The 15,524-nt window shown below is 36.4% G+C and overlaps 1 protein-coding gene across 1 annotated transcript in view; it reads right to left on the bottom strand.

Annotated features, from left to right (window-relative positions):
• Positions 1-15,524, bottom strand: part of LOC132130641 (pyruvate carboxylase, mitochondrial) — a 126,040-nt gene that overhangs the window by 103,070 nt on the left and 7,446 nt on the right. The window contains exons 5-8 of the mRNA XM_059542413.1: positions 15,294-15,439; positions 14,964-15,081; positions 13,522-13,673; positions 3,821-3,939 (exon numbers count right to left, since the gene is read on the bottom strand). Coding sequence (XP_059398396.1) covers positions 3,821-3,939; positions 13,522-13,673; positions 14,964-15,081; positions 15,294-15,439 — 535 coding nt within the window. The remainder of the gene's footprint in view (positions 1-3,820; positions 3,940-13,521; positions 13,674-14,963; positions 15,082-15,293; positions 15,440-15,524) is intronic.

Genomic DNA, 15,524 nt, shown 5'->3' with positions numbered 1-15,524 from the left:
CGACAGCAGCTTAGCTCACACGGCCCTCCTGGAAACGCATTTGGGCTAGTTTTGGACTAGTTTTGAGAAGCAAGTAAGCAGGAGCATGTGCTGGAGATGTACTTATAATCACAGGAGCGTTTTTACTGACGAGATGCGCATGAAAATCAATAATTATATAATAATAAACGCACCAAATTCAATAATAAAATACACTTACCGATTGTGGTCCATAAACAACACCTTCTCCAGACAAAGAGGGAACTGCTCCATCTTTCAGGAATAATCTTTGTGCGAATCCAGCATTAAACGGATTAAGATTGAGAAAGCTGTCCTCAGCAAAATGTGCTGCACATAGTTTTACATGTGGATTATAATTTTCAGGAACCGAGTTAAACATAAATTGTAACCATTGATCTCCAAATACAGCGTCCCTGGGAACACCAAACAAAGGTGATTGGACTCCGAGATAGGGCTGAAACGATTCCTCGAGTAACTCGATTACAAAAAATGGCAAATTCCTCTGCCTCGAAGTCTCTTTTAATTTATTTTAAATCTCACGTCAGGTTCTTTCGCAATGATCGTTTTAATGTTACAACGCGTTTACATCACCCACAAGAAGCGCTTCTTCATTCATTAAACACACTGAAGCGCGCGTGACGCTCCGGTGATTTCAGCGTCTGCTGTCTCACTAAATAAGGATGTGAACACATGAACAACATCTCCAGAACTGCTCTGACAGTCACTTCATGACTATCTGACCGTTTGATGTGAGTAAAACTAGCGTCACATCACATAACCAGAACTGTAATGGTATGTCAACCCGTCAAAATAAAAGTCCGGTTCAGTTATTGCAGTTTAGTACCAAAAAGTTAAGTTTGCTTAATTTTCAATAATTAAAAGATAAATTAAATGTTTTGTGTGTTTAATGTGCATCTCAGAAAATGCTTTATTTAAAACCCCAACTGAATGGCACTTAAATGCACTTAATTCATCTGTCAACTTTATTGTCATTGTTCACAGTACAAGTACAGACAGAGAAACAATGGGTAATAATTAAATGTTTATTTTTGATGTATGCATTATTTTTGATGTATGCAAGACCCAGGAGTCTTATTTTAACAAGACCACGCCCCCTTTTTTGTGTATTCCTGTGGGCGGAGGTTAGTCAAAAAACCGTTTTAGTGACGTCATTACTGCAGGAACATGAGGGATGTAGTCCAAATGGGTCGTTTTTTGTAGGCAAATTCTGTTAAATAAAATATCTCGCTTGGCATTGAACTTTGAGCTTTAGAATTGTACAGATATTATTTATACTCTAACAACAACATTACACACTAACTAAAGTTTAAAACATGGGATCACAAAGAACGGGGCCTTTAAGCTCATACCCACTTGGTCAGCTACAGCCATTTTAAAAGGTTTATTTTTTTGCTTGTTTTGTTTTTTGCACATATTATTATTATTTATGTATTACACATTATATTTGTTTCTGGCTAGTTTTTCCTTTTCTTTTTTTAATAGACAAACTGTCTATTTGAACTTTCACATCATGAACAATCTATCCAGTATAATTAAAATATTTCAAATGATCCAGATTTCTCAATTTTGGATCATACAATTTATATACAAATTTAATATAATAGTACATCTAACATAAAAACACATGCTGAAAAGAGTGAGAATGATTGGCACTGGACATAACATGAATGCACACCGTGTAATCGGGCTAGTCAAGTTTCAGAGTGTGTGTGAAGACTTGATCCCGGACAAGTGTAAAAGCCAGAGAGTTAGCAGAGCAGAGCAGGTGTAGGGATGTAGAGTGACTCAGTATGAGGACCCGAAGGTGGCTGCTGGTGAAGGTCTTGGCATACAAGCCCAACTGCTGGCTGGATAGCTGGAAATCAAGTTCATTACAATCATGCGTTTCCGAGGCCTCTCTCTCACAGCTGGGTTGCCACGCGATGCCAATTGCAAACTGACAGCTTCAATTTCAATTTAATGAATGGAACCCTGGTACATCTGCACAGTCACGCTCTGAATTCACTAAGTCAGGACAAGCAGCAAAGATGCAAAATCGTCTGGAAAGGTCAAAATCACATGTACCGTATTTTTCGGACTATAAGTCGCACCTGAGTATAAGTCGCATCAGTCCAAAAATACGTCATGGTGAGGAAAAAATATATATAAGTCGCACTGGACTATAAGTCGCATTCATTTAGAACCAAGAGAAAACATTACCGTCTACAGCCACGAGAGGGCGCTCTATGCTGCTCAGTGTAGACTACAGGAGCACTGAGCAGCATCTCTGGCAGTATAGAGCGCCCTCTCGCGGCCGTAGACGGTAATGTTTTCTCTTGGTTCATTTCTCTCGGTTCATGTCAAATTAATTTTGATAAATAAGTCGCACCTGACTATAAGTCGCAGGAACAGCCAAACTATGAAACAAAGTGCAACTTCTAGTTCGGAAAATACGGTACTCATTTATGCAAGCATGCATGTGTATAAACTTAAAATTCTAACACATTAATTAATCCTTTGAGTTTTTAATAATCTTTTTTTTTTCCGGCACAATATGAATTCAGCCCATATAAAAAATAAAAAATAAATGTGTTGGCATTAAAAATGGTGTTAGAAGAATCACTTTCCCCCCTCTATATTTAAACTAACACATTTTGCTCTCCTTCTGTGTGTCTTTAGCCTCTGGGATGGAAAAGATAACAACAAACCACTTCCCTCCTCTCAAGACGTGCTTCTATCTGAGCTTTTTACTAAAATGAGGAAGGATGGGATTCAGATACAAGCCCACTGAGAATCTTACAGGTTTCAAAGGGTCTAAGATGATGATGTCGTGCACTGACATTTTAACAGACGGAGTACAATACAAATTTTGAGTGTTAATTAGTGTTATGGGGCTGCTGAACATCGCCCCACAGTTATGCAAGTTTAATTGCATTTGGCCACACAAAATGTCTTCATAAATGTCAACGAATATTTAGCCGAGTCATTATTTTGCAGAAAAAAAAAGCATATCTTCTCAGAATCTAAATGTCAGACAGTCAGGTGGTCAAAAACAGAATCATTATTTTTTGCATTTGATAAACATTCAGTTTTGTGTGTGTGTGCATGTATTATATACAGTACAGACCAAATGTTTGGACACACCTTCTCATTCAAAGAGTTTTCTTTATTTTCAAATTGTAGAGTCACACTGAAGGCATCAAGGGCTATTTGACCAAGAAGGAGAGTGATGGGGTGCTGCGCCAGATGACCTGGCCTCCAGTCACCGGACCTGAACCCAATCGAGATGGTTTAGGGGTGAGCTGGACTGTAGACAGAAGGCAAAAGGGCCAACAAGTGCTAAGCATCTCTCGGGGAACTCCTTCAAGACTGTTGGAAGACCATTTCAGGTGACTACCTCTTGAAGCTCATCAAGAGAATGCCAAGAGTGTGCAAAGCAGTTATCAAAGCAAAAGGTGGCTACTTTGAAGAACCTAGAATATGACATTTTCAGTTGTTTCACACTTTTTTGTTATGTATATAATTCCATATATAATTCCACATGTGTTAATTCATAGTTTTGATGCCTTCAGTTTGAATCTACAATTTTCATAGTCATGAAAATAAAGAAAACTCTTTGAATGAGAGGGTGTGTCCAAACTTTTGGTCTGTACTGTATGTATATATATATATATATATATATGTGTGTGTGTGTGTGTGTGTGTGTGTGTGTGTGTGTGTTTGTACATGCATATACTCAAAATCAGCGAGAACACAGCAACATTACTGATTGATTTGTACTTTTCAACCCATTCTTTTTCATGAACGGAGAGACACTTACTCTGTGATCTCCTCAGTAACTGTGTGCTCCACCTGCAGACGGGAGTTGACCTCGATGAAGTAATGTTTACCGTGTTTATCCACCAGGAACTCCACTGTGCCTGCATTCTCATATCCAACCTGAGGAAAGAGATGAAACGGCTATGAAAATTACAATGTTTTCAGAGACTTACATCCTAATGAAAAATAAAATAAAACTTTTTGCACAATTTGTGATTCCCTAGTGTCACAGCGGATGTAAGTACTGTACATGTGTACTCTATATGTGCAGATAAAGTTGGACATATACAAGTCAAATTTTATATAAAGGTGATAATAAAGGTACATGTTGCCACCTTTTACCAAACTCAGGACTAAATACAGTTTGAAAGATCTGCATCATTTTGTTGATTACAAGTAATAAACATTAAATATAAAAATGTAAAAAATAATAGCTTTGTTCCAATTAACCAAATAAATATTTGATTATCATACAATAACTTTAGTAACAGGGTTGAACGATTGAGCTTGATACAGTAAAATAGAGTACAACAAACTACTTCCATACTGATTTTTTCTAGATAATAGTTTATCTAACAATTCTTTCTCCAAAGGAACCTGGATGTGTCTTTAATGGGACACTGCATGTATGTAATGGGACACTAAGTGTATGTTATCCATAAAATATGCCACCATAAATAATGCTAGTTAAATTTTTTTATGACAGTTGTGGCTAATATCAAGTTACCATATTTTTCTTGCAACAATAATAGTATGGTATATTTTTGTGGAAATTATAGTACATTGTGTAAGGAAGGATTATTGGAAAGGCAGCAAGACAGCAGGTTGCCTCTTAGTGGGCCACGTCTTGACACACACCACAATCCCGTCCCCAAATTTCGCAGGAGTGCAATCCAATTTGTCCTTAGGCCTATCGCAGCTGCCAAATTTCCTAATGCAACACATTTGGATACACACCGCCTCTCACACACACACAGTAGTGTTTGGAGTGTAAAGCATCCTTGATAAATGGCTGCCAACACACACTGAGATCAAACAAGCAACCCTTCAAATTCCTGGCTGATATTCACACTCACACCTATTCGAAAATCTCGCAAGCCCTGTGAGACCACAAGAAGACATGAAGACTGTACAGTTAAGACTTGAGAACATCCATCATTCTCAGCACCTTCTCAACCATGTGCTGAAATACAGCGAGCAGATTAGAATTATTAGACCATCGCAATGAAACAGATGAAACTAAACAAGACAGAGCACAATGCCCATGAAAAGAAAGGTAGACAGGTAATTAAATGGGTAAAATGAAAGGAGAAAAGGATGGAGAGCAAGAGAGGGGGACAGATGGCATTCCACCGAGAGGACTAAATAGGGTGATAAAGAAGGGAGAGAGATGAGCAATTATGAGTTTCACAGCTTGATACAATTTCTAATTACTTCACAACATTCAAGGCATAAACAGGGTCTGCTAAAAACAGAAGAGGACGAAGAGGGAGGAAGAGTCAATATATGAAATTATAACCGACAGAAGAAGAGAGAAACAGAAGAGGAGCTTAAAAGAAGAGCTGTGACCACCATTCAAGGAAAACTGTCTCAAATTCAAATTCGTGGTCAATTATTATGAATTAAATTATTCAACTAAAACTTCAGACTTTTTTTTTCATCCCAATGGAACAATCAGATATCATTTCCACTAAGTTTCTATTAAAATTCTATATTTTCCTTAAACCTTTAAATACATGAATGCACAATCTTAATCCCTATTTACAAGAAGTCTAGCATGTGATATTTTATTATATAATTTTCTTTTATTGCAACAGTAAAGACATTTATAATGTTACACAAGATTCAGATTTCAAATAAAAGCTGCTTTATTTATCAAAGAATCCTGTAAACAAAATTATAATGATTTCCACAAAGAAAAAAAACTAATAAAGGAAAAATCAGCTGTGTCAGAGGAACATTTTAAGTTACTTTAAATCACAAGATTATATTTTTACTGTTTTATCAAATATAGTAGTTTTAATTACATTTACATTCTTTCATTTTTATTTTATACATTTGTATATAGACATATATTAAACCCCAAATTATTTTCCATCATGAAACCTGAATAGAGGCAAGGAAAGTGGATTGCGATTTTATACTGCCAAGCTAAAAAAAGGACAAAAAAGCAGCATTAAAATTTCATAAAAGCAGCGTTTACCATTTGAGAGGCTACATTGAAGTCTTCTGAAGTCATTTGATAGCTTTGTGTGAGGAACGGTCTGAGAAATGTGTCAGTGTTTACTAATAATGTCTCCTGTGGTGTAGCCATCAAACTCTCACTTTTGTCCATTTATTCATAGTTTGTCACATGACAAGAGAAAACCGGCAAACTTCATAAGACTCTGAATAAGGGTTGTATGAGTCACAGACTGCTTTAATAGCTCTTTTTTGAGTTTCAGTCTAAATCACTTTTCACATCATCATAGTGTCAAATCCATTTTCCATGTATTCAAAACAGAAGCCCTGACATTCATCTTAAAATCACTGCTGCGTTTGTGTTTTACATCAAAACGAAAATATGGGATGAAAATAGACAATTTGCAATTTTATGTATTCCTTTTTTTTTTTGCCATCCAATTTTGTTGTACCAAAAAGAGCAGCTCAGATATTCTGCCTAACACTTTGAATAATATGAGGGATGATAGGATGTGTAAATGATATTCGGGTGAACTATTCCTTAACACTTGTAGATTCAGTTAAATCCTTGCACGAAAGAGACAGAAGTAAGAGTGAGAAAACCGATTCTGGCAGAAGAACGACATGCAATCACTGGAGTTAAACAGCGTTATGTAAATACCCTAATCTATTACTGATGATTAGCAGCGAAGATGCTTTCTGTTCACAATTAACCTCAGCATGCCTAAAACGCATGCAAACGGGGTTTATGACAGTGAGCGTTGAGTCAAAGCTGTGATCCCCAACCTGTGCTTCAGGCACTGTGGGTGGAGCAACTGTCTCCATGGCAACAGCTGACATGAAACAAAAAGGCATTAAAACTGGCGGGATGTTTTTGTCATGTTAATACCATTTAATTCCATATTATATGTCTAACCAGCATATAAAAAAGCTGCAATAGTGACCACAACATTAAGCGGCCCCCCAAGAAGAACAAGGTCAATGAAAGGTGTGTAACATAATTGGTGAGGAGAGTCTTCCCACATTTTCCTTCCTCCATGACAACATGGTTATCCATTTAACAGGGCTACGGCAAAAAGGACAAATTACAAGGCTGACCATCATGGGGTCAACACAGAGAAGTGTATGAACTATTGAGAGGAATCTGTGCCGGCAAACATGCTTCAGGCCCTCAGAGAACATAAAGGAACAAAAAGACAGACATCCAGCAAAAAAAAAAGGGGAGCATGAAATGGCGATAGCTCTGAAGGTCAGACAGAACACCGCCACATTCTCTCTTTTTATTAGTAAGGACATGGATGAGATGTCTCAACTCTGTAGCACATGGTTGAGTAAACCTATAAACAGATGATATCTGTTACATGTACATATAAATAAAAAGAATTTTGTCTATTTTGTTTTTTAACCTTTTTTTAGCTAGGGTTAATTTAATTAGGGTTAATTATATATTACAATGGAAATAAAACCAAACATTGTGTTTATTGTCTCTATTAAGTGGTTATATTTCCAGTTGACAATGTATCATCAAAAAGATTTTAAAGTTGTGTCCTTAGGTTGCATAATAAATCATTTCAAATAAACAAATTGTCAAAATCACATCACCCTTTACAAAGTAAACTCCACTAATTAAGGCTGCATCATTTTATCTAATGTTTATGTTTGTGATTAGGGCACAATCTTAACTTTTCAGCTCTGTTACCAAGTATACATATTTGTAAACATTATTATGAAATTATTCAAATAAATCTTAGTAGTTTCAAAACTTTACACATAACTACCTGGCAAAACAATCAACCCTGTTACCATCAAGTTCAACTCTGTTACATTTCGAAAGACAATGAAATATTAAAATGGAACTAAAACCTAAAGCATGAACGTAAACTTACAAAGAAAATAAAGTATTATTTAAAAGTCGTGTTTTTAAAAATCAACCCTGTGACCATGATCTTTCTGCCCTATTAAAGTAACAAATCATTCAAAAAAATAAATAAAATAAACTTTAAGAAAGTAACCTTCACTGAAAGTCCACTCATTTTAATAATTTTATCATACGTTTAGTTTTGTCAGTGAGTAGGGCACAAGTTAACAGGTCAACTCTGTTACCAAGTGTATATTTGTAGACATTTAGTATTAAGTTCTCCAAAAAAAAAAAAAAAACTAAAACAAAAACAAAACAAATGCATTATAGTTTCACAACCTGAGGATAAATAACTGGCAAAATCATCAACCCTGTTACCATCAAATCGGTTCCCTTTCTAAAAGGATTATTATAAAGGATTATATGTATAGATTTGGCACAATGCAATTCATTAATGCTTATGCAAACTACTTATCTAATTAAATGTTTAAAACAATACCACATATCTAAGAGAAGTATCATAAATCAGAAAAATCACCTGTCTCATGGAACACTACAGTTTATATTCTTACGGCTACTGTTGGAAACGGTGTTTAACTTCTGCTAAAGGGTTAAGTCATGTTTGCCCCAATATGAAGAACAGGAAACCTTGTCACACATGACATTCACATTTCTGTAACACACAGTCCTAAACATGATGGTGACAGGCCATTTCGTTCTTACAGAATCATATGACACTTCTATCACACTTCCAAAAGAGGAATCAGACAATTAAAAGATCTAGGGAGAATTTTCTTTGACATTAAAGATGAAGCGTGAGAGAACAAAGGAATACATCCCACTGCCCTTAAAAAAAAAGCTGTACTCAGCAATAGGACATGAGACTGAGGGGAGCTTCAAGTGTCTAAGGGAACATGTTAAATGCTCAAATGAGGTTTTAAAGCTTGCTCTGAGAAATCTGAAAGCCTGGCCATCTTCTCCATTTCCCTCGTCCATATGATAGAACAGATGGAGGAGAGATTTTAACTCGCTCACTCTCTTCATCTCTCTTGCTCTCCTCCTTCACCAAGTTCCCTCACTTCTTATACGGACACACACACACACACACACACACACACACTAGATTTCTCACGCTCACACACGCATGCACTTAAATGCTAATACATTCATAATCTCCAGAATGCCAGACAACTGACAGCAGAGAGTCCAGAAGGAGTGAAAGACGGGTGACCAGCACACTATTTTATCTGTAGTGTCTGTTGAATTCAGAAGTCATCAACAGGAACTCTGCACCAATAAATTAATCTTTTCAGCGTGGCAGAAGATTCCAGTCTATCCAAATATAATCATGCATTTTTATTCAAGATCTCTCTATCTAAAATTGCTATGTATTAAAAAATACTATGCAAGAAATGTCATGTTTGTGATTCATCAGACTGACAAACTCTGCAAGGCAGGCTTGCAATTGCGCATATAGAGAGACGTGGTGTATCTGTGCGTGGACATGATTACACATGCTCGCACAAACAGGTCAACAGAAATTGCAAAAACTACTGCCGACCATTAAATGAAATGAATTGCAAGTGGCTTAACAGAAACATGTGTGATGTTCTGAGTCCACTTGCTGAAACGGATATTACATGTTCAAATATGAAATTTACTTCCCTTGGTTGTTAAAGGGATAGTTCACTCAAAAGTGAAATTGTGTCATCATTTTCTCACCCTCATGTCGTGCATGACTTTCTTCTGCGGGCCATAAAACATGATATAAAAAAATATATATATTAAGGTCCAAAATTACATTGTACCCTATTAACACCAACACAATTTCACAGAAGAAAGTCAGGTTTGGAATGACAAGAGGGTGAGTAGGGTTAACTCTCCCTTTAATGTGACTAAAATTGCAAAAGCATTAAACGCAAAAGATGAAACACTGAAGTTGAACAATTTCAAGCAATTCTTCTACTTCATACCAGAGAAGTCAATTAAATCTGCACCCAGTCTGAGAGTAATTAATCTTTTCCCTTCAGAAGCAGGCTTCAATATACTGAGTTCAGAATGACTCTCTCTCATGAGGTCAGATCATCGGCACAGGCACATGTCAATAGTCAGTCAATAATGTGCGCTCTTCAAATACAGCTTTCAAATGTCACTCAAAAACGCATCAGAACTTCAAATATAAACACATTGGAGCAGCACATTCAATACCAATAATGATAGAGAACACAACAGAGGGCAATAGCGGGTTTCCATTTCAGTTTATGCATTTCTTCAGACATTTTTATCCAAAATGACAGACATGCACATGTATCCTCATTGGCACTTGATCAAAGATGCAGCAAAAAGCACCTGTCAAGAAATACTGTAACTCTTTTGATGGCAAGCTAACTGTCAAGTGTGGCTTGAGTTTTCAGCTTGTATAAATGTCTTGCTTAAATCAGACTGAGAACTCTACTTGCATTTATATGTGACACGAGCTGAATGGGGACAATTCACTCAAAAATGAAAATTCTGTCATTTATTGTCGTTCCTAACCCGTAAAGCCTTAGTTCGTCTTCAGAATACAAATTAAGATATTTTTATTGAAATCTGAGAGCTTTCTGACCCTCCATAGACATCAATGCACCTGAAATGTTACCAGGTCCAGAAAGGTAGTAAGGACATTGTTAAACTAGTCCATGTAACATCAGTGGTTTAACCGTAATGTTATGAAGCTATGAGAATACCTTTCTGTGCGCAAAGAAAAAAAAAACATTATTTTTGTGTCCCTTGTGCACAAAAAGTATTCTCGTAGCTTCATAACATTACGGTTAAACCACTGATGTTACATGGACTATTTTAACAATTTCCTTACTACCTTTCTAGGCCTGGTAACATTTCAGGTGCATTGATGTCTATGGAGGGTCAGAAAGCTCTCGGATTTCATCAAAAATATCTTAATTTGTGTTCTGAAGACAAATGAAGGTCTTATGGGTTCGGAACGTCATGAGGGTTAGTAATTAATGACCGGATTAAACATTTTTTGGGTGAATGTCCCTTTAAGAGCAAAAACTGTTTAAATGGCGAACAGGGTCTGTAGTTTGTGTTACAAAAGAAAAACTCAGCCTCAAAAAAATTTTAATGATCAATATTGTTAGCAGCTGATGCCATCTGCAATAGTATCAGACAAGCCTTTGCTCTTTTCTCGAGTACATGGAAGTCCTGTGTTGGTTCCTTTAAACTGAATTCAGAATTTATGCAGAAATGTGTTAAATGTTGTTACCGGATCAGCCACAGAGGATAAAAACTTATTTTTTTCCTCTTCCAAATCTTTAAATAAACCCTGACAGGTGCATGCTGTCATATGTCAGCCTTCATTCCCAAATGAACAAGTACAATTCAGTAAGGACACCAACATTTGCTCCAAGGTAAATTAAGCTTACTAAGTTAAATGTTAATTCATTTACTTATTGATTAGGGTCAAAGCAGAGTTCATAGTGCCAGGTGAGCATGTTCTGTTCACTTAACACTGATGTTATCAGATTTCATTCTTTTCAAAAGCTGCTTTTTTTCCAACAAAGTGTTTGGCTTGATTCTGATCTGCAATCTGTGCGGTTTCTTCGAGGGAAGTCATGTCCTAATGGTTAGAGAGTCAGACTCGCAATTGAAGGGTTGTGAGTTCGAGTCTCGGGCCGGAGGGAATTGTGGGTGGGGGAAGTGCATGTACAGTGCTCTCTCCACCCTCAATACTACGACTTAGGTGCCCTTGAGCAAGGCACTGAACCCCCAACTGCTCCCCGGGCGCCGCAGCATAAATGGCTGCCCACTGCTCTGGGTGTGTGTGTGTTCACTGCTCTGTGTGTGTGCACTTTGGATGGGTTAAAAGTAGAGCACAAATTCTGAGTATGTGTCACCATACTTGGCTGAATGTCACGTCACTTTCTAATCACGTTATGTTATTTAACAATTTCTTTAAAAGAAAAATTGCTGATAAAAATTGCTGTAAAATGTCCTTATACATTTTGGCCTACTTAAAAATAATATCCAGTTCATTAGAACCTATTAATATTACTTAAAATTATGGTTTGTTTGAAAAATACTGTAAGGTTTGTCTCGGTTAGCAACAATGACCAAGAGGGGAGGAGCTTATCAAAGGATAAACTCACTTGGGTTGCTGTGCAGCTTCAGATTTTCCCATTATTTTTGTAAGCTGGTGCCAAAAATCTCTGCTAAAGAAAAAGCACCACTCTCTCTCATATCTCCAGCAGATAAAAAATTAAAATCAGAATTGAGAGGTTCAAACCTCCCCAAATGCCAGTGCAGGCTGTGCATATGCTCGCTCAGACTGGCATAAAGAGATCAGAGTCAGCCAGATGAACAACATATGAAGAAATAAAATAAAATAAAAAACTCCTGTAATAATAAACAGATATCAGTGTCAAGACCCATCTGGATATGATTTGAAAAACATGGCACAAGTAGTTTTATGGAGGAAACTGGTTATCAATAAAAGTAATGGATTGCTATAGAGATATTCAGGAGCTTTGTTACTCTCTTTAAAGCAGATGTTAGTGTGTTTCTTTAACAGCTTGTGTGCTGCAGCAAAAACAGACATGTTTATGCAGTGAAATGGATGAATGGAAAAGTTTGATTATAATTGTTATTCATCCAAAGGCACCGCAGCGCCACCTGCTGTCTAATTCACTGTACTGCATCCTCAGGTACAGCAATCAACCTACATTTACATTCACACCATTTTGTTTTCTAAATGACTTCATTCTTACTAGCTGCCAATAAAAATAATAATAAAAAATTCATGTAGTAAAAATTTTAACTAAACGTACTGTAAACAGATATGACGAGAAAAAAAACAATGCCATATATTATGCAATACACTATAAATGTTTTCGAACAAGAAAAGTCTAGAAATATATTACTTTTAAAAAAAAAAAAAAACGGTCAGTAATCGGAGACTGACCCGCTTGACAAGTGTGAGATGAACAGTGCAGAACACTGTAAACTACTAATAGTTACGGTGTAGTTAGCTTTGTGAATATGCTTCTTCTGTACCACTGAAAAAAATGCATAAAGAAATGTGCACTTATTAATATAATGTTATTCTTTCAGGAGATTTGTGTTCGTAAGTACAGTATCCAAAAATTATTTTCATTATATAATGTTAATCATTCAATTTAATACTTCTTTTCATTTATTAAATAGTTTTATAATTTAATCATTATTTCTACTACTACTACTACTACTATTATATTGCCATTATTATTATTCAATTACTAGTATTAAATAATATTAATTTATAATGGTTTAATTTTGCGCTTTAAACTAAAACGTTCTGTTGGCTAAAATGTGTTCTTCCAGGACAATAAATTAAGTCAATTGCCTAAAATAGTTAATATACGTCAAGACAAAATATTTACTACATTTAATGGATGTCTTCATATAAAGACAAAAACTGTAGAGATGAGCAGGTCTAGTCAGTGAGATTCTGTGGTAATATCAAGTTATTCAGATCAAGTCGTTTCACTCATAACATCCATTAAAACTCAATGTTTGAGCAGCAGTTTATCCATACATTACTTTCGAACCGTAAACTTCTGTAAATCAGCATTTGTATACAGTTTGGAAAAAAGCCAGTGCTACCATCTGTCAGATGTTTTCACTTGTACCTGTCGAGCGAGGTTGACGGAGTCAGCAGTGAGTCGGTCTCTGAGGTGTTGGTCCAGCTGTGTGGCCGGTGCGATCTCCACCACCTTCTGGTGTCTCCTCTGGATAGAGCAGTCCCTCTCGTACAGGTGAATGACATTGCCGTATTTATCGCCTACACACAAAGGACTGATCAACTCATTGAGCGTTACACAGAAGTCTTAAACCCATCTGGCACTGTAAACAAACCCATCTGCCAGTATTTCTCCAAAATATAATAACAAACAATCATATGACTAATCAATAATGCACTATGCATATCAGCAGGAAACAGAGAACTGCACCATTCTGTTCATTGTTGAGAACAGTGTGCTAATGTTTTAATCATATACCAGACAAAAAAAAAAAAAAAAAGTAGAACTATTTACTTATCCATCCTTATGTCTTTCCAAACCTTAGTGACTTTCTTTCCATGGGACACAAAAGGAAACATTTGAAAGTCCTTGTTGCTCTTTTACATTCAATTGCAATAAATGAGGACTGAAGTTTTCAGACTCTAATAAGAAATATATTATAAAAGCTATACACGACTTGTGTATATCATTTCTTCTGAAGCTTGGAAATCTTGACATCACACCTTTGCTTTGCATGGTTTGTCCATGAGAGAAGTATCGATTCATACACAATTAGTTGCTTTGTGAGACATTCGATCTTTTCAACATTTCTAAATGATTTATTCATAGCTTGGACTGATCAGGTAAACCTACAAGCAAATGAGTGGTTTTAGTGTTGTGTTTTATGTTTTAATATGGTTTTATTATGGGTTTACTTATTGTACAGCACTTTGGTCAAAGGTTGGTTGTGTAAAAGTGCTCAAATCAATAAAAAAACTAAGAAAAAAAAGAAAGAAATAATTTGTAATCAGGTTGAATCAGACTGAAGAGTCTTCATATAAACATTTAATTTGAGATCAATCTGAATGAAAATTTGAGTAGAGTAGATCTTTCATAAGGAATATTTTTGTTTTTAATATTTCATGTTTAAAAAAAAAAAAAAAAAGATTTTCTGACTTGAACATAGCAACTTGGCACTGCGAATGCCCCAAAAATTTGGATTCATTCAGATTGACAAAGATTGTAAACATATCTACCGACTCGATCCGGTGAGAGTTTAATAACTAACTAAAGGGGAAGATTTTTTGTGAATGAAGATTTAAATCTTAGTCTTACCTCGCACTAAGCTACTACACGGCTTCAAAAAACTGTAGCAAACAAGTCATGTGGGCCACTTTTATAGTGCTTGTGTCCTTTTTACAATTGAAAACTTCAAGAACAAAGATCAACAGTTTTCCTTTTGTGTTCCACAGTAGACGGAATGTAATACATGTTTGGAATGTCATGAGGGTGAGTGAATGATGATGGACCATTCCTTTAATATTAAAATACTTGATCTGCAGTTCACTCACCCAAGATCTGCACCTCGATGTGTCTGGGTTTCTCAATGAACTTTTCCACAAACAGAGCTCCATTGCCAAAGGCTGCCAGGGCCTCAGAGTACGCACGCTGATAGTTCTCCTCTAGTTCCTGATAACACACGAAGCCATAGAGTCTCCCAGTGCAAATAGCCAGCAAACCAATTCATACAGCACAAGTAAATCAAGAGTAAAGTGCACACAATTTTGCGTTCATTTAAAAGTCCTCCGTTGTCAAAGATCACAAATGTAACTCAGAAGGAACCGAGCAAATATTAATGTGTTCCAATCCTACACAAATAGTGTTACTCTTGGCCATAGTACCTCATACTCCCTGACCACTCTCATTCCACGTCCTCCTCCTCCGTAGGCAGCCTTGAAGATAATCGGGAATCCGTAAGTGTTGGAAAACTCCTGAGCTTCCTGCAAAGACGAGATGGGAGCGTCTGTTCCAGGTACCACCGGCACACCTGCAGGATGACCAGACACATCTGCTTCATTACATGCGTTTTCTTTCTTTTTTTTTCTTTTTTTTTTATTCGTCCACTCCCATGA

The sequence above is a fragment of the Carassius carassius genome, chromosome 47, assembly GCF_963082965.1.
Source record: "Carassius carassius chromosome 47, fCarCar2.1, whole genome shotgun sequence".
NCBI lineage: Eukaryota > Metazoa > Chordata > Actinopteri > Cypriniformes > Cyprinidae > Carassius > Carassius carassius.
Note: the sequence above shows the minus strand (reverse complement) of the source record. Positions and strands in the feature narration are given on the sequence as shown.